Raw genomic sequence first — 18,689 nt, 5'->3', positions numbered from 1 at the left:
AAGAGATTTACATTTTCCGTATACAGGATTTAGAGCCTTTGGGTTGGCTGAAGATTTTGCATTAAGGGGATTTTTTCTTCCCCACTCCCATCTAAGAAAATTTTGCAAAGTTTAATCATGGCTTCTGTTGACGCCCCTGGGTTTTGTATCTTAAGCTGTATCCCTCCAGCTGGGAAACATAAGAAAATTTCATCATAAGCTGTTCCAATGTCTGACTATAGATTTCACAAATCATTCCTACGAGGACTCTAAATATTACCACTTCATATATGGGATTTGTAATTATGGCTTTTTGTGTGGTGTACAACTGCACACACAACCCTCCAGCTTTGAGGGAATGCCTCATTGAAAACAAGCAATTCTCTGAGCAATTTCATATTCTGCTTAATTTTAGTTCAGTTTAAAAAAAGGAAAAAAAAAATCTACTTTCAAGTTGACTACCAAAATCCCCTTCTATTTTGAAATCATTTTACCAGCAGCATTGGTAATAATCGTGGGCCTTACCCGCATGCCCAGCTCGATGTTCTCGCCTCCGTAGACCTCCATGCCAGGATCCAGCAGACCAATCTCGCCAAAGTATTCCCGATCTACCACAAACGAGCAGCCAATCATAGCTGGAGTTCTGGATGAGCAGAGAAAGACAGCATCTTCTATTCATTGCAATCAAGGTGAGGATTTCTGAATCAGCTTGGAAAAATATCATCAAGCATTAGTTGCAGCGTGTTTTCATAGTAACGTGTTATAAGACAGTTTTACCATTCAATCAACTTAATGATAATGTTCAGATATGATACAACTGCTTTGCTTTTTGCTTTAAAAACTTGCAACTTGTATATTTATGCACTGAGAAGCTGGATTTTAATATGGTAAAACCACTTATCAAGACTGAAAAGCTGGAAATAAAATGGGATTTTTAAGTTTGCTGAAACTGTGGTTAATGCATATGTGCAACATACAGAGACTCTTGTCTGGTTCAGTTGCTTTAGAACAGACTCCACAGTCTTATACAAGGTTAAGATATAACCCGTATGGTGAACAGATTGTGCTGGAGTTATCAACCTCTCAGTATTCTTTGTGCTTCCCACTTAGACCTTAGTGGCTCTACACTTTGACAGAGTGACAATGTTGAAATGTAATAAGCATGAATGAATGAAAACAACATAAATTTATCATCAGCTCAGTGTAATTTAAAATGCAGCCACTGTAATTGAGACAGAACTGTCTTTTATCCCATCACAATGAACTGGATGGGGGTGGGTGGGGGTACTGGCTTTCTATGTATCAAGCCTGCCAATCTCCTGTTGCCACTTGAGGATGCCAAGTTGTATTACAGCTTTAAAGCAGCATATTACCACCATATACACCATTCAGTTCGACACACTCACACTGGGGTCTATCTGTATGCGCCAACCCGATTCAACTGACCCTCCTTCATGAGCCTTTACTGGACACAGACAGGATGCTGCCCGGCTTTAGTGAACTGAGGTTGTCAGGAGGAATGGAAATTAATTAAAAGACACCAACATTTTATGGTCATTTGACCATACCACGTGAAAGAGAGAGAGAAGGAGAGAGAGAGAAATAGCCCACGAGGGTGATCAAGGGAGAGCGAGCAGACAAACAGAGTTGTGAAAATGACACTTAACTCTCATCTGGTAAATTATTCAATATAAATTGGTTTAATTCTGAAGTTTATTAGTGAAGTGTTTGTAACTACACTGCAGACTGGAGTCGACTATTTACACATCCAGCTGATATGGAGCAACATTAGCATTAATTTGGAGTCAATATGCTGTAAGTCACTATCGTCATGTTCAGCTCTGGTTTGGTTTCCACGAAGTCCTGAGAGAAATATGTCTCTTTAGCTGCTAAATGCTGTACTATTTCTATTAGCTAATGGCTGACTTTGTGTGTCTGTTGTAAGATGCTGGGCAGGTAGTGTCCAGAGGATTATGAGAGCTTTTTTTTTTTTTACTGAAAACAGCTGCTGCCGGAGACAGTGAATGGAAGTGGTGAGAATAAAAGAAATCTTAAAGTTTTAATGATCATTTTTAGATGTTTTAGATATTAAAACGCTCTGTATCACTGAGGGGAACTGCAGAGGTGGAGGATACAGTAATACTCAGCGGGTTAATCACCATGAGCTACAGCTTTTGTATTAGTGCAGCTTTAATATTTAGATGACATAAAACTACTATAGAGTATAAAACAGCCATATTCCCCACCCAGCCCTGTACAACAATCCAGAATGGTATGTTAACTGTAAATGTCAGATTTAGCAGAATCACCTAAAAATACTTTTAAAACTTACAACTTAAAACCTGCCCAAGCCCAGCTGACATAGCAAGAGAGTGTTTTTCACAAAAGCCAGTGGTTACTTTCCACCTTTACTAAAAGAAATGGTTCCACTTTAGCTGCTGTCCCCTCAGGGCTGCTTTTCAGTACTATTATCTGTCACGTCCTAAGTGCTCTGGGACAAAGCCCCACAAAAAGCATTACATTCATATAGAGTACTAAGATGCGTTATTTTTTTGTCTCAAGTGACCAATGAGTGGCTTTATCCTTCTTTCTGGAATGACAACCAAGGTAACTTCACTGTATACAGTACTATCTCACACGCACACAGAGAGAGAGAGAGAGAGAGAGAGAGAGAGACAAAGAGAGAGAGAGAGAGAGAGAGAGAGAGAGAGAGAGACGCAAGAGGCAAATGTGTCTGCCACTTCAGTTTGAGAGACATGTCAGTAGGAAGTACTATTAAGTGGGAGCTGCATTATGATTCATTGACTCTGTATTAAGAGAGTGCACTGAGCCGTACAGGGTGTGAGCCAACAAGAAAGGTGCTTTTAGGTTCAGAACCCATATAAAACACCGTCTCATCACCATGGAGTGTTATTTTGAAAATCCTGGATCAGTAGTAAAATAAAACTGATGCAGAGGTGCATGTAAACCATCCTGAACCATTATATTTCAAAGGAAAGCTTTCCCACCATTATAGCTGACATAAATCTTTATGGCTTGACATTTATAGCATGTGTCAATTGGTGTAAGATGCTCGAAAAGGACATTTTAAAGAAACAAGACTGTGATAGAATGACTGATTAACACTAGCCTGACATCTAACAATTTGTAGTCTTTGCTATTAATAGCTAATAATTCTAAACGCCTTTGCTCCTCACTGAAAAGTAGCTTAAAATTATTCATGTTTGCTTGCAATATATACTCTTATTGCATGATGTAGCCTTATACAGTCTTGTTTAAATTATAAGTTGATCTCAGGGAATCTTTCAAGTGCCATTATTTGCACTGGCTGTGCACATAAAAAGACCGACACAGCACACACTCAGCCCCGGTTCACCTCATCCTTTCTCCTCTCTTGACAAGTGACCTACCTTTCTTGTCTGCAAACTTTGTGCAGCTCTCTTGAGTGCTCCCACTAGAAAAAAAGCTTCCTAGCAATGTAAACACTGTTTCTGTGATTAAGTCCAGACTCAGCAGCTCAAGTCAGATGCAAGTGATGATGACGCTAAAACCTCTGGCTGACCACATAAGATACAATGCTGTAAAAGTAACATGCTCACATTTGTAGTATTAATAGTTTAAGACCCCCTCCGGTGAAAATCAAGTGTTTAAACTTGTTAACATGTCCAGAGTCTCTCTGATGCTTCCTCCTCTAACCATCTTCATACTCTCTGCTCTTTCACCTGTCACTGAAACCTTGTCAATACAGAGAGCAAGAGTTAGCGTTAGCACAGCCACTCACACCGTGTCAGCCACTGCCAAGATGACAAATTTAATAAACAAATAACTATATTTACTGTTTTGATACGTCTTTTAGTCGCCGATTCTGGTGCACAGCAAACTCCTGACTCCTCAACAAACACCCATGTCTAGGTCTGACTGAGGCTCAAACATGTGGCTGAGTCTCTGTGACGCTTCCTCCGCTAATCGTATTGATACGCTCTGTTTCACCTGTCAACCTAAAGCAAACAGTGGTGGTGGGCGGGGCACAAGGCCTGATCCAGAACTTCTCAATGAGGAAGTAAGTGTAGATTTGCTTCCAGCCCATGTTTTCCTTTTTTTTTCACTTTTGTGCAGGAAAACTATGTTAAATAAAATATTAATAATAGAGTATTTTTTACATAGTGTAAAACATGTCTGGAGAGGAACTTTAAGAGTTTTAAGTGAGAAAAGAGTAACTTATGGCAAAGTTTGGCACTGCTCTCATTTGTATGGTGTGCGATGTAATCAAACAGGCAATATCAAGGCATGAAAAATTAATTCCCCTCCTAGAGCCAATTAACTGAATCCAATTAAATGAATAATTATAGCCAGCTGTTCCTCCAAACATGCACAAAACAGAGAGGCTGAATACTATACAGGTCCAGTTTTGGTTTCAAGTATCAAACAGCAATGGTTTCATTCCTAATGTTCAACAATTATACAGAGAGAAATCAGTCATAGAAGAGACAGAGATATCAACCTCTTTTCATCGACACAAACAAGAAGTTTCAATGCAGCCCCAGTTTCTACGCTGTGTGACCCTGCCATCATGTGTGAAACACGACAGTCTCCAGCTGCTTTTTTGTAATATTTAGTAAGTGGGAATGGCACACCGAGCAATTGTTCTCTCTCCATCACCTTTTTCTCACCTGCACTGTTGTTATGGTTTTTTGTACTTACATGCACACAGCACACAGACTCACATCCCTGAGGTTTGTCAAAAGGCAACTTGAAAGAAAGTGTGCAAATGACGCACAACACAAACAACAAGAGGAAGTTACAACGGCTTGTCACAAAATAAAAGTTCTTATTAGAGATGGCAGATTGCTGTTGGAATCTTGCATAGGGTTTCTCCTCTGATGTCAGTAGGTTTCGTTATTTTTAGTGTACAGATGGTCAGCCTGCAGGCTCATCCGCCCCTCGCACCCTTTAACTTTGTCCCCCAGATCATTTGCTTGCAGTATGAACATCTGATACATGCATGCATTCTGGCAAGATCGTTTATTTTTCTCCCAGATGAAGACACTGCTGTTGAAACTGTATTTTGAGCCGGACATCTGGCTTTTCTGTGACCTCTCATTCAAAACAGTATGACAGACCAGATGCTTCATGGAAGGTATGAGAGGAAAATGCAAGACATATTGATGAAACTGAAGTAGTTTTACAAGACTACAATGAAAGTCACTGGACTTACAATCTAAAAGTAGAAAACTTCACATATTTGACATATTTGTATTTTATTCTTTTATGCAGTAGAGCCTTGTTAGATGTCTCATTTGCTGGTTTATACTAAACCTCTTATGTAAGGGAAAGCTAATACTCATCCTTGGTCTCCCTACTTTTTGTTCATGTACTGTACTTAAATGCATTCATGTCTGTGTGATCGTCTTCAAGCATCTGCTTAAGAAAGATGCTCAGACTGAAGTATCTTCCTCAAGCACACATTAACAATAAGTGAATTAAGTACTGCACAAAAAAAGAAGAATGCAATTTAATAGTGTCTGATACTCTAGATTTTCTTTGTCTGAAGGTGATTGAAACTGCATCTCAAGAAATCATAAAGCTTTTGAAATGCAAGACATCCTTATCAACCATTTCTTCAAAAGAAATGTGATTTTGGTTTAAGAGGTGGCCATTTCCAAACTTCCCTATTCTGTCTTTTCTATAATTGGATAGTTCCCAAAAAGAAAAGAAAAAAAAACTCATTTTTTTCCATCAGATCTCTAAAATTGTTGCAATCTTCTGTACTCGCAGAATGTGGGACATTTGTGCCTTCTTGCCTCCTTTTACTATCTTTCTTGTTAAATATGTCCAAACAGCCAGAAAAGGCTTTAAGACTGTGCTATGAATGGCCACAAAGCTTCTGTTGTTGATGGGCAGAAACCTTGAGGAAATAAGCGGGAGAATGATTTCCAATAGAAATCCGCACATCCGACACACTTCAGCCGGGCCTTGAGGCGATCCTGTCCATTTGCAGCAAAGTGTCAACAGGGAAACACAAACCAGCTCTGCAGTGTCTGAGGCTTTTCTCTTATCTTTCTCCGATCTCAAGTCCAGCACTTGATGCTCAATAATACATGATTTTCATGGAGCTTTGACAAGACATCCAATATTTAGGCCCACAGTAAAAAGTGCCACCACAATTATTTGTTTGTGTGAGAGACCCTGTATCAAATAAAACTGTTATTGCTTTGCCTATGCTGGAACAAGCAAGGTAATGAAACTGAATTCAGTTTTTGTAGTCCTTGATCAAAACACAACAGCATGTGTGAATGTTTTAGTTTAAAGTAGTATGGCACCTTTGGACATTCTGGCAGTGTTCATGTTTGCAGCGTGGTTAAAAGAAAAAAATAATTAAAAATTAAAATTAAAAGCCAAGGCATTAAGTGATAAAAACCAACAAATCTACCTTTTTCTGATTGCAGCAACTGTTCCTTTTCCAATGGGGTTAGAGTCAACTGGCAGAGTTACTGTCTATTTCAAAGAATCAACCCTAAAATACTGCAGACCTCTGAACAGCCATCAGCCAGTGTGCAGCCTCAGATCGTCAGGCAGGCTCATGCCCTTCCGACGTCTAATCTTAATACTGAAGTTGATCAGGCTTTTGGCTCCAGAGCAACCTGGCAGAGGAGCTACAGTATCTACTTTACTGATGTGACTGCTTTTACTTTTAATTTCACTATGAGTGTTTATGCTCTTTATGCTTGTCCTTGACCTTTTGGTGATGCATTTTAACTTGTCTTAATTAATCTGAATGTGATGTTGATGAGTTTTTTTGATTGTTAATTAATGTTTAAAGTCTGATTAAGAGTGTTAATGAAGTTCAAACAAAGCTCTTATTATGACATGCAAACACTGAATAAACAACATTTTAGGGACCTTTTGCTGATATTGAGATGCAGCCCTGCTGGTAAGCTCCACGTCTCAGTCGTCTCTAAACTCTTCCCTCACTTAACTGCTTGTCTTTATGATAGCTGGGTAGATAGACAGTCTTTCCTTTGACTAGATTAACTTGTGTTCAGGACATATCTCAGCTGTTTCTGCTGCATTGAAATGTTCTTAAAATCTTCTTGAACAAGACAGAGAAAGCTGATGGAGGCTGCTGTTGCTGCACCCGACCACTGAACTCTCCCTCTCTGAGAAGGACTGATAATGTGTTATTATCCATGGTTCCTAAAAACATGTTGAATCTATTGGGTCCTGACAAACCAAGCTGACTATGGGCTGCTGGCCACCTTTGGCTATCATTTACCTTCTGTTGCCAAGTAAAGAAGTTTAGGTAGGAATATTATTTATTTTTCAGTATGAAACCTTTCATATGCCAGGATGTTTTATCTTCAGGCCTGAATTCAGGATCAGATTTATAGCATTTGAATTGCAGAAGCAATGCACCAGGCCCACACCAGCATTTGTAATCCAGCAGTGTCATGAATATGGAAAAGATGAAAACCAATAGCTGAGTACCTCATGCTGGCTCTGGGCTTGACCTCATACTCTTGGCTCCTGCAATGGCTTCACAACATTAAAGCAAACAACTATAGGTGCAGTTCCTCCATCTAAAGCAGCATTTGAAATGTTCAGTTGGTGTCCTTCAAGTCTTTAAATGCCCATACCACATGATGCCTCTTTCATGATATTTCATAAATTTTCACAGTGCTATTCGTTTCCTTGCATGTCTCACTGAGACCAATGAATTTATGCATTTCATCAGTGGGATCACAGCGAGGAAAGAGAGTTAACCCTGAACCTGGGAGGCAGCTTCAATGTTTGTTAAATGACATTTTAATAAGCACAACCACATTTACTATGTGCAAAGACTGATCTTTGTCTGTTTTCTTGTTCATATTTTGCTCATATTTATTCTAGACTGGAGGCCAGTCAAAGATACTGAATGCTAAAGAATATCAATAAAAGATATTCACATCCATTTTTGTAGCTACACCCCTCTTGTTGGTTTTGAACATCTTCCAGTTTCTGCCGTCTCCTTGTCTCTCTCTTGTTGCCTTCATGTTCCTGCAGGGTCAAACACGCTGCCGTGGCAACAAAATCATGGTAATCTTCTCTGTCAAATGATGTGAGATTTTCCTATTGTCAAGGCAGTGCTGAGCAATTCTGATGTGAGCATTCAAAGAGAAGATGATGGTGGGCTGCATGCCTCACTATCTGATACTGTAGCACACAATGAAAATGTGACTCTTAGCCTTTCACTGTTTACACAGATTAGAAAGGATCTGCAAAGACCAGCAAATCAGTCACTCTGATAATATTCATCTTTATTTACTGTTTTTATACTGTTTTCTTATCATGCTTTTTACTTCTACTTTTTATGCTTCTTTTATTTCCATTAAGCAGATTGAATAACCTTCATGAATGATAATGTGCTATACAAGTAAATTTGCCTTGTCTTGCCTACGCAGATGAAACTGGATGTAATCACATTTCCTATGTAGTAAGACTTTTAGGTTTCTGTCACAGGAGAACCTTTAACGTTAAGCTCATGTCCACGGATTCGCTTTAACTATGTGGACTCAACAGATGTTGATTGGAATATAAAACCATTATCATGCACTACAAACCTCCTGTGCTCTTTCTCAGCTCATTAAAATGACAGGCTTTTAGAGACAGGACTTTTATTCCTAATTGTCTGTGTTTTTATGAGACTAACTGATCATATTCATCAAATGGTGTTGAGATTCATACAGACAGAAGCTTAACAGCAATTGAAAAAAGTAGAGGTGATGGGACTTGATTGATGGTTGAGAGAAAAGTATTTCTGCTAAAATAATAATAATAATATTGAAATATTATAATATAATAATGAAAATGGAAACTCATGCTGTGGAAATATACATAATTCTGATTTTTTGTTGTTGTTGGTGGGAGCAAACCTGTAATCTTATTTTACATGATATTCTTTGCATCTATAAGGTCACTGTTTTATTATTAGATATTTTACAGCAGATACTGTAACCAGAAGTTCTAACCACATTTCCAGCATCGGTTGGTTGGTGTCAGTCACAGGAGAACTGTTACAGGTGAACCGAAACGCTTTAATAGTAAGCTCATGGCCACAGTTAATACATTAAATTTAACTACATGTATTTTGTAGTTAGTGTTACTTCAGACTGAATATAAGAACATTTCCATGCAACACAATTACTCCTGTGCTCTTTTTCAGTCTATTAAAATACAATATGATTTTTACCAAGGACGCACATAACCAATTTGAGGATTATACAGAAACATGATCCAAGCCCGTGCTTTCCTCCAAACAGCAGTGGTATAATGGAATGCTCGGCTCATATTCAACACACAATTACACTAATGACACCGCATGGCTGTGGCCTCGTGACCCTGCATCAAAATGAAGATATTCTTCATGGTAATTAGACAGCTTTCTACGATGAGGCTTTATTTTTGTGTTTGGGTGGCACAGTGGAGTACAGAGCACCTTAGTTAGACAGTTCCACACATGAATAAGTCATATCCTGGGGCTATCCATATTTCATCAAACATCCTCATCTATAATGAACGATGTTCACTAACCGAGGTCCTCACCTGATAGGGGCTGTCTCATCGCCCTTGTCCAGCCACTCCTGGGGAGGGATGATGTACATACACCACAGCCCCCAGTTGTAGCCGTGAGCGGCGTTGGCGTACTGCTGCACCTCAAACGTGTTGTACTTGATGTTGTCGATGGCGGGCAGGATGATGCGGGTGTGGTCCTCCTTCATCCGGGTCAGGATAGGTTCAGCCCTTTCGATTACAAAAGAGACAGAAGTTAAGAGCGGACACTCCTGAAGTCTAGTAAGTAGAAGCAGAAGCTTCACAGCACAGTTGCAGAAGGTGAAAAAAGAAAGTTAGAGGAGAACAGTCTGCCACAGGGCAAATATAAAGCTGTGCATATTTTCATTCTGCCCTGTAAAGTTTTCAGGTATTAATATTGCAACAACGTTAGAAAGAATTGGTCGAGAATGACCCGATGGATAATGTAACTGAGTGTAAATGTAAAATGAAAAGTGTGAGTGGGGTTTCACAGAAACTATGTCCAGGAATTCAATTCAAATATTTGAAAACATGTTGAAGAGAAAGGTATTTACTGCAAATCCTGATTACACAAAACGATGCCAGGAGCATCCATGGATGACTGCATACATCATCTCAACTTTCACTGTAGCGCCACATTTACATGGGCTTTCAGCGATGATGCAGTCTGTCCAATCTGCATTTATTCAACGTTCAAAGTGACTGCCAGGATCCGCTCCCCTCCACTGTCTATGATGCAAAATTCTTGCAAAATGAATTTTTTCCGCGGAACAACAAATAATATCATATCATATTTTATATCTCTGGCTCATGAAAACGAAATGTCAAAATGTGACACTTTTCCAGCTGAGAAACTTGATAAGAAGTAAAACCTGATAAAGCAAAACAAATCAGGTGAAAAGAGAGGCTTACTCTGCTCCCAGGGAAAGCGATCCACTCTCTCTCTTTTTTATCTGGGAGTGAAGGGTTGCGTGTTAGGTTCTGAAACAGCCTTCGCACCGTTTTCATCTCATGGCTTTTGCTCAGGGGCTGCTTGGCCGGGACACGTTCTTTTCGAGCAGATCAAATAGAGAGCAGGAGCCATATTCACCAAACATCTGGAGGCTAAGAGTGGCTCTTAAAGGGCCAGTTTAGGAGAAACTCCTCAAAGTTATGGGCGTGTCAGTCCTCACATTAATACTTTGATAAAAGTGTTTTGAATCAGTTCATAGCGCATTTTAGCACCAGCTCCTGAATGTGTGGCAAGTTTGGGGTAGTGGAGAGAACTCATAAGTCACTAAGAACAAACCACAAACAGTCCTGAAATTGGCCACTGCAGGAAGTCAGTCTACTAACTGGGTCAATACTGCTAGAAGATTTAAAGACATTAACCTTTTGAGAGTGAATGTATAAAACCTGTTTGAGTATGTTGATGAGAGCAGAGCTAGTTACAGTGTGCAGTACTTTAGCCGCTAGGTAGAATTAGACTTTACATCGAACAGTACAGCCTTTATCGGGATGCCACAGTCCAGCAGTTCATTCTTTATAGATTTACACCAGCTATAAAGAAGCAGCACTGTGGCCATCAGTGGATGATGATTATGCTGACAGCAGAGAATGTAATTTATTCCCAGCCTCCAATTAACTGCCAACACTGATTTCTCTCAAACAGAAGTTCAACAAGTTTATTTCCTTTTTAGTTGAGTGATGTATCTTGTTTATTAAATCCGTACACATACAGAAATTTAGAGGAAAAAAGAAAACTGTACTTTTATGGGCTATTTGTAAATTTCCTCTGCCGCCAAACGTGGTTTCTTGCCGGGAACAGGTTGTGGTGATTGTCACTTGACAAGAGCTTCTGCCATTGTTCCGTTTGCAAGACTAGAGGTTATAATACGCACTCTCAGCAATGCAACATCTTCAGCGCAGACTGGAGGCTCCAGTGAGTCACTATCATAAAGTGATGAGACGGGCCGGGGCTAGCTGGTTAGCGTGCAAACTTCAGTAGAAGAAAAGACGTTATAGAGACAAGAGTTAACATCGGTGTTGCTTTCCACTGCAGGAGACAGCTCTTGGTGAGTAGAGAGATAAAGTTTGATGCAGAACTTGCAACTTTCTTTTAGACTGGTAAGTAAACATCTGTTATGGGTAACGTTGGCTATGAAGCTATAGCAAAGCTTACAAATTGCTCCTGTAACTCAGTCATGAATATGTTATTCATCTTTGCACCTCTATTGACAAGAACCTGAATTGCTTACCCAAAAGTTGAACTAAACTTTTAACTCTGAAGTCAATCTTTCGCTAAACTTAGATCTTTGAGCTCCATTTTTGTCCTGAAACTAAAAACACATCAGTGAGCCACATTGTTGCACTGGCAACATGTCGTTCTAATACGATGAACATGGAAACTGTGCATTGTCCTGCTACCATAAATACTCACTAGTGCAGCATGACAAAGTGAAACCCAACAAATGTACTACTGACTCTTGTTTGAGTAATATTTGAACTACGGTGTCCAGCTGTTTTAGGAAATGACTTAAAAATTAAATCATGTCCAGTGTTTGTGACTTGTTTTACGTGTTAACTTGAAAAGTACTGAAAGATGGACCTACACACTGTTTTGGATGTTTTCTTATTTCCACCCTTATCCTTTAACCCAGCTATTTAATATGCCATAAACTAGAAAAATATAAAGTAGGCTAATGCTGTGTCTTCAAATTGGCAATGGGAGCAACAGTAGAGTGTGAACAGTCTCAGTCCTTCCTGTCACCTCACCTACATCCTCACACTAGCAGGAGATTGGTATAGCCTGCCTATGTCAACATGCAAGTTTATAAAATCTTGTTTTTAGCCCAACACCTTTTGAGGACTGTATTTTCCAATAATAACCACTGGTGTATATTATTTATGATGAATACACAAAGCAAACCCCTCATCCAATCATAAGATCATCAGATTATCCAAAGCAAATGTATCGACCCACCTTTATTAGCTCTTAGCTTTAGAGGTCTCTCCACTCCTCACAGTAATGGCTGCTCTCTGTGGTTTTGTTAACATGCCTTATGGTGAAACACTGAGGCACTGTAGCAACTTTATTTCCAATTAGGCTGACTTACTGGTAAGACAATATATTCCTGTTTTTTGGTGCCAGTGTCTCTTGGTCACTGGAGTGGTTTTAAGACGACACCACATACAGGAAGCTCCCTCTGCTATTTAAAGCCCTGGCTAAGGAAGACATGGTGTTGAGATCCATATGGTAGAGAACGAAGCTGAAGCGCTGCTGGCACTGGCTACATTTGTATAATCTTCCTCACGCTGAGAGATGATCTCCACCATATCTTCAAAGCAACTCTTCACACGCTCAATTCTTCACATGATATACTTCTAAAAAAGAGGCTGCAATTATAGAATGATAAATGTATCTCTCAAGAATACTCCCACACTCCAACTTTCTCTCTATCTCCCCACCCACTGACTCTCTTCCTCTCTGTCTTTGCCCTGATTCCTGCCCCCCTCTCCCTCCCCCTCCCCCATCTACTTTTCCTCAAAAAGTGAAACCCATTTATCTTCAAAAAGCAAATTACTACTTATCACATGAAGGTAGGGGACAGAAAGTACAGAGGGAACAGATCCAAATTGAACTATATGGGATGATGTTGGTAAAATATGAAGCTTAGGAAATATGAGTACTTAGAAAAAGCCATCATTTAATAGTGGTTGGTACGACAGCTGCAATTCTGAGAGGCAGGTAGATGGGGCTTTGTGTCTTTACTCAAAAGCCATGTTATCTGTTATTATTTGTAGCCTTGTTGATGACCAAAGCTGTTGGTAAAACAAAGGTGAGTAACTAGGCAAACACCAGTCAGGATCATGCAAAAATCCAATACAAATCTGTGTTCATGGCAGGAATAAAAACACCGTTACTATGGCAGACTCTCACATTTAAATGAAAAGTTGGACATATTGGGATATTTTTGGGCTCTGTACAGATTAAACAAACACCACACATGTGAATTAGTGAGTTTTAGAGGGGCAGGAAGGTGGAGTTATTTTTTATTTTATGCGAAGATATGCTAACCGCCAGTTTCAGCTTTACATTTATCGTGCAGATAAGAGTGGTATCAATCTTCTCATTTCACTGTGTGCAAAAAAGTCCATAAGCATATTTCCCAAAATGAGTTATTCCTTCCAAATATGACAGAGGGAGCTTGTGGCCTGTCACATGTTAAACATACACTCACAGCAATGTGTAAATTCATATATATGTTTATTATTGAGGTCATAGTTAAAGGTTCTGGACTATATTATACTGAGAGATGGTTCTAGTTTTGTTTTTCATACACACATACCTAAGGAAGGAGGAACATTACAAACACCTTTCGACGGTAGAGGTGTACCTAATAAAGATGCCACTGAGAGTATAATCATCAAAAAGACTCTGATGTCTTCGTTTGCAAATCAACAATAAACCAATTGCGTTTGTTTCCTTTAAAATTTAATCAAATTACATTTTTACACTGCAAAAGCCATGGGTTGCAAACTTGCTCATTTATAATCACTAGCTAGCAAGTAACGATGCCTATAGGGACACACCCATGGCTGTATTATAGGAACCTGATACCAGACTCCAAAATGACACACATTCACTGTAATGAAACGTTTCTCTGCTTCCTGCTTTGCTTTGGCCTCGTGCACTGACTGCATGTTAGTGTTTCTCCTGTTGGTCATTTCTGCTTGGACCTTGGATCTTCTGCTTGCACACTTTAAAATCAATTCTCTAGGCTCTGGGAATGTTTTACAAATAAAAAAACCCTGAGTAGTTTCAACATCATTCATACAAATTGTAACAAGTGACCTTGTTTGCAGTACAAGGTGTCCATGTCAAATATTTAACAGGCATCTTTTTGTATAATTACATGTTTTTTAGGCAGCAGGGGATTTTTTTTCCCCTGCAGTACTGTAAGTGACCACTGGGACAAACTGGCAGTGAGGCTGAGTGGTGGTGCTGTATCCAGCTTTCTTAATACATCCATGCTCACACAGCATTTTGACATCCTTTTTATTCCCAAAGCCTGTGTCATAACACATTTCACACTAGTGTTTTGAGACTGAGTAGCTTCCGTATTTACACAGACTCCCTTCATCTGTCAAAATGGGGAGATGGCTGACTGTGATAACCCAAACATCCATACTCTCACTGACAACGAAAACACAGTCATTTCGACTTCCGCAGTTATGCCAGTGCCACTAGAGAGCACAACACATAAATCAGCTGGCTGATTAGTCCATATGAAAAATAAATATAAAAACACATCAAAGTATATGAAGAACTGACACTAGGCGTATTTACCCTGCACTGCATCCTCATTTTGAGGATGTACATGTGTTGATGTCTGCTATATATTCTCTTTGATGTGAAACAATCAAATATATCTGAGTTAAAATAACTTGATCACTGTGTCTGAAGATATATGTCCTAAATTATTTTTTCTGTGTTTATTTTGCTGGAGGTTTCAATATAGTGATTTTTTTTTTTAACCTTTTGATGTTTCAAAGCTGTCTGACAAACAGTTCTATAAGTTAATGAGCAATTCCATTATTTAAAATGGACATAATGAGCTGACTGAAGGTTGGGGTTTGCTGGAATAAAGACATTGCTTGAACCTTTTACACAGGATTGTTAATATAGCAGTGATCCTGACGAGGTTAGTTTGGCACGGTTAGCTGAGGTTGTGCTGTCTCTGAATCTCCCTCTACACTCGCTAACCTTGAGGAGATTTCTCTGCCATCCCAGCCTCCCCCCCTTGAACATCTTCCACTCATTTCCCTGCGTCCTTGAGAACCCAAAAACACCCCAGAGCCAGCCAGCAGCTCCTGTACCTCAGGGATCCATGAGACTGATTAGATAGAGACGCTCTGGAAACCAGGACACATCTGGTTTTGACAGATGAGCCTGTGTCATTCCTCTTCCTATATCTGCCATTTCATCTGCATAACACCGAGAGGGTTATTCATCCACATCGTTTTGAATCATAATCAGTTCCATACTACAAAAGGGTTTTTCCCCCTTCCAGTGATGACTCATCCAATATTATGAATAGATGTTGACAACCTCCGTTGCTGTTCGCTCACCATGCCATTTCTTGTAGCGCGTCATACCGAAGCGGGAGCGCTTTTGATTTATTAACTCTTCATGGCTCACTGTTTGTCTTTCATAATAGCCAGCACCTCTGTGGAACTTCACATCAGCCTGTGCACACATTTCACAGAATTAAACAAACAGAACAGTGAGTCACAAGCCAGGATAAGTATCACTGTACAATCTCCATTTATATCTGCTTGACTCAATATAGCAAGCTCAGAGGATGTTTCACTATCTGTCCTACCTTTGTCCAGGGCAGATATGAAAACCCAGCAGCCTTCCCCTTTGAGGTTACATTTTTTATTCAAAATGTCCAGATTAATGGATCTCAAATTGGGAATGATTCTAAAGCAAGGAATTATCAGATAATGGGATCTAACTATGCTCAGAGTTACGCCGCAGGAGCAGCAGGGCCCTCAGTGCCTAAAATAAGATCTCCTTTAATTCCGCATTGGGCTTAACGCAGCAGAACGTGGGAGCTACCCTATAATTTTGGTGTACCGTAGCTTTCACTGATGACCCAAATAATCTACGCCAAAGAATGCACAGGGACAGCAAAGCAAAATTTCTGACAGAAAGCCTTCACAAATGCTGCAGCAGAACCAGAGATATCTTTCCTTCATGTATGTCTTTTTTTATTCCTTGCATTCCTTGTCTTTTTTTATTCCTTGCATTTTTCTTCCTCGTCAAAACAGGGTGTCTACATTACTCACAATGCAACCCCAACGCCAAAAAGCTCAGGTGGAGATTTGGGTTTGTTATGTTAGTAGCCGCCAATGTATCCTTGAGTTACGAGCCTGAAGCAGCAATGAGGAGTGGGCTACAAGCTCACATCTATCACACCTCCAGATTTTTTTCATTCTCAGACTTCAGTGGTTTTGGCTGACTCAGGTGACATCACATTAGGAAGTTGAAAAAGGTGTCTTATGAGTGTTAATGTTGTATTTTCATGCAGATGCCAGTGCCTGCTGTATCTCACGTGCAGTTAGCAGCTTACTGGAGCCTTAGTATCAACAAAAATCTACTTGCAATCATTTCATTTTAAATTCTAACTTTATTTTTCAGTTAATTTGAACTCAGCAAAACTTCATCAGTTTATGTTTTGAATCAGTTTGCATGAAAAACCAAGGATCACTTAACTCTCTCGACTTTCTTAGGCTTCTTCAGAACTTCAGTAGTGGCACAAGGTTTTACTTTCTTCCTTGTTGCCAAGTCAAGTAGTCATGTAGAAATAAATGCTATCTGCTCATGTTGCAACTTTTTTTAAAATGTCCTGTATTCTTTTTACTCTCAGAAAACCAGCCACTGATCTGAATCTACTGCAGGTAATACACTGACTATGTATAACTACCTCACACAACTCCACGTCAAGTAACCCGAACTATCACTTATACAGTACAATGGATGGGTATAAAATTCCACAGAGCCATGAATCCAAGATTATTTACAGGATGTAAATACAGGAAGAGATCACTAAATTTATGAACATATGCATGCAGAAATGCATTATTCATAATTCAGATGGGCTAAATGGCTCAGCTACATAAAGGGAAACCATGGAGGCAGTGGATAAAATTAATATATAAAGGCATAGTGTAGATGTGTGGATTGGCTTTAACGCGATTATATGTTTAGACATACATGTTCACCCAGATTTATACAGAATGCTTCTATAAGTAAAAATATATCTCTTCTGTCTTCCCTGATTCATTAATGTAAATGCTCAGTGGGGCTTTAATGGGCATTTTCTTTGCATTTTTTTCCACTGTATTACAATCAATATGCATGCCGTGATAAACAGTGCTACATGGCTTGTTTTTTAAATTGTTAAGCAAAAAAAAAATCTCTTTTTAGCATGGTTACTGTATTTTGACTGTTTATTGTATTAGATGTGATTTTTGAGTGGAATATTTATGTGTAATTTGTATTTATTTATACCAAATTTACTTTTACAGCTGTACCATACAGCCTTAGCATCTGTACAGTTAATAAAACAAGAAAAAAGAATTAACACTGTGGTGTGGATCCATTTAGATTTTAGCTTTAAAGTGTTAAAATTAACTCTGATCGTGTTAATTTGTGTTTGCTCTGTGTATGATGCAGACTCTAAGCCTGCAGTGCTTCCAGCCATTTTTAAGAAGATTAAATCTGTAAATGTGAGGCTGTCCACAGTCCTCCTGTCTGGCTGTTTCACAGAGCAGCTCAGACATGTATATGTAGAGCACATATTAATATCGGCCAGTCTCCTACCTCCCATAAAAAATGCAGAATCCAAAGAAAGTAAAGGTATCCATGAAGAATTTCAATTCATTATGTCAGCGACTGCCAGACACAGTGAGCGACATGACAGGACATGATTTACTTTTGCTAAAAAAATATTTCTTCAACCTTGAAGAACGCTGAAATTTATGTGCCACTGTATCTAATATAAAGCCGCTGCACCTGCCTGGCATAATGAGCAGAGAGAGGCCCGTGATATTAACAAAGGAATTGATATCAAATATGAATGTGACAAATATTACATATTTCATCATTACAGGAGGTGCAGGTTGGTTTCTCACTTTTATAAATTCCACCAGTTTGTCTTATTCTTAGATAAACCCACCAGGTCACATAGCAGCACAGCATTCAACATTCATCAAAGTGTTGCTTTCTGAAGCATGTATTTCATTACAGCCTCCCCGCAATGACAATCTTATCTCCTGCACACACTCAGTGGGGAGCGGTTGCTACACTGTTAATCATTAATCGTTAATAACCTGAGATTGCAACTGTGTAGGGGCTTCAAAAACCAAATAAATATCAATTTTCCTGCGCCTCCCCTCTGCAGCAGTGTGACTGAAGTGTGGCATACAGTGGGTCCTAATTACCACACGCTCCCATTTCCTTCCATTAATCCTGTTTATTTACAGAGCATGTAGAGGGAAACGGGTCATGTTTGCAGCAGGATGGACATCCTCTGTCTCAGGGATGGATGGATACAAAGCATTGGAGGAGATGGATTGTGAACATTTAGCTGATG

The 18,689-nt window shown here is 39.4% G+C and overlaps 1 protein-coding gene across 2 annotated transcripts in view; it reads right to left on the bottom strand.

Annotated features, from left to right (window-relative positions):
* The window catches only part of galnt9 (polypeptide N-acetylgalactosaminyltransferase 9), a 98,604-nt gene that overhangs the window by 33,379 nt on the left and 46,536 nt on the right, over window positions 1-18,689 (bottom strand). For both annotated transcript variants that reach the window (XM_056377023.1, XM_056377022.1), the window contains 2 exons: window positions 9,559-9,756; window positions 505-622 (listed from right to left, as the gene is read on the bottom strand). In XM_056377023.1, the coding sequence (XP_056232998.1) occupies window positions 505-622; window positions 9,559-9,756 (316 nt within the window). The remainder of the gene's footprint in view (window positions 1-504; window positions 623-9,558; window positions 9,757-18,689) is intronic.

The sequence above is a fragment of the Seriola aureovittata genome, chromosome 5 (genome assembly GCF_021018895.1).
Source record: "Seriola aureovittata isolate HTS-2021-v1 ecotype China chromosome 5, ASM2101889v1, whole genome shotgun sequence".
NCBI lineage: Eukaryota > Metazoa > Chordata > Actinopteri > Carangiformes > Carangidae > Seriola > Seriola aureovittata.
The sequence above is the reverse complement of the archived record's forward strand: the minus strand, read 5'-3'. Positions and strand labels throughout refer to the sequence as shown.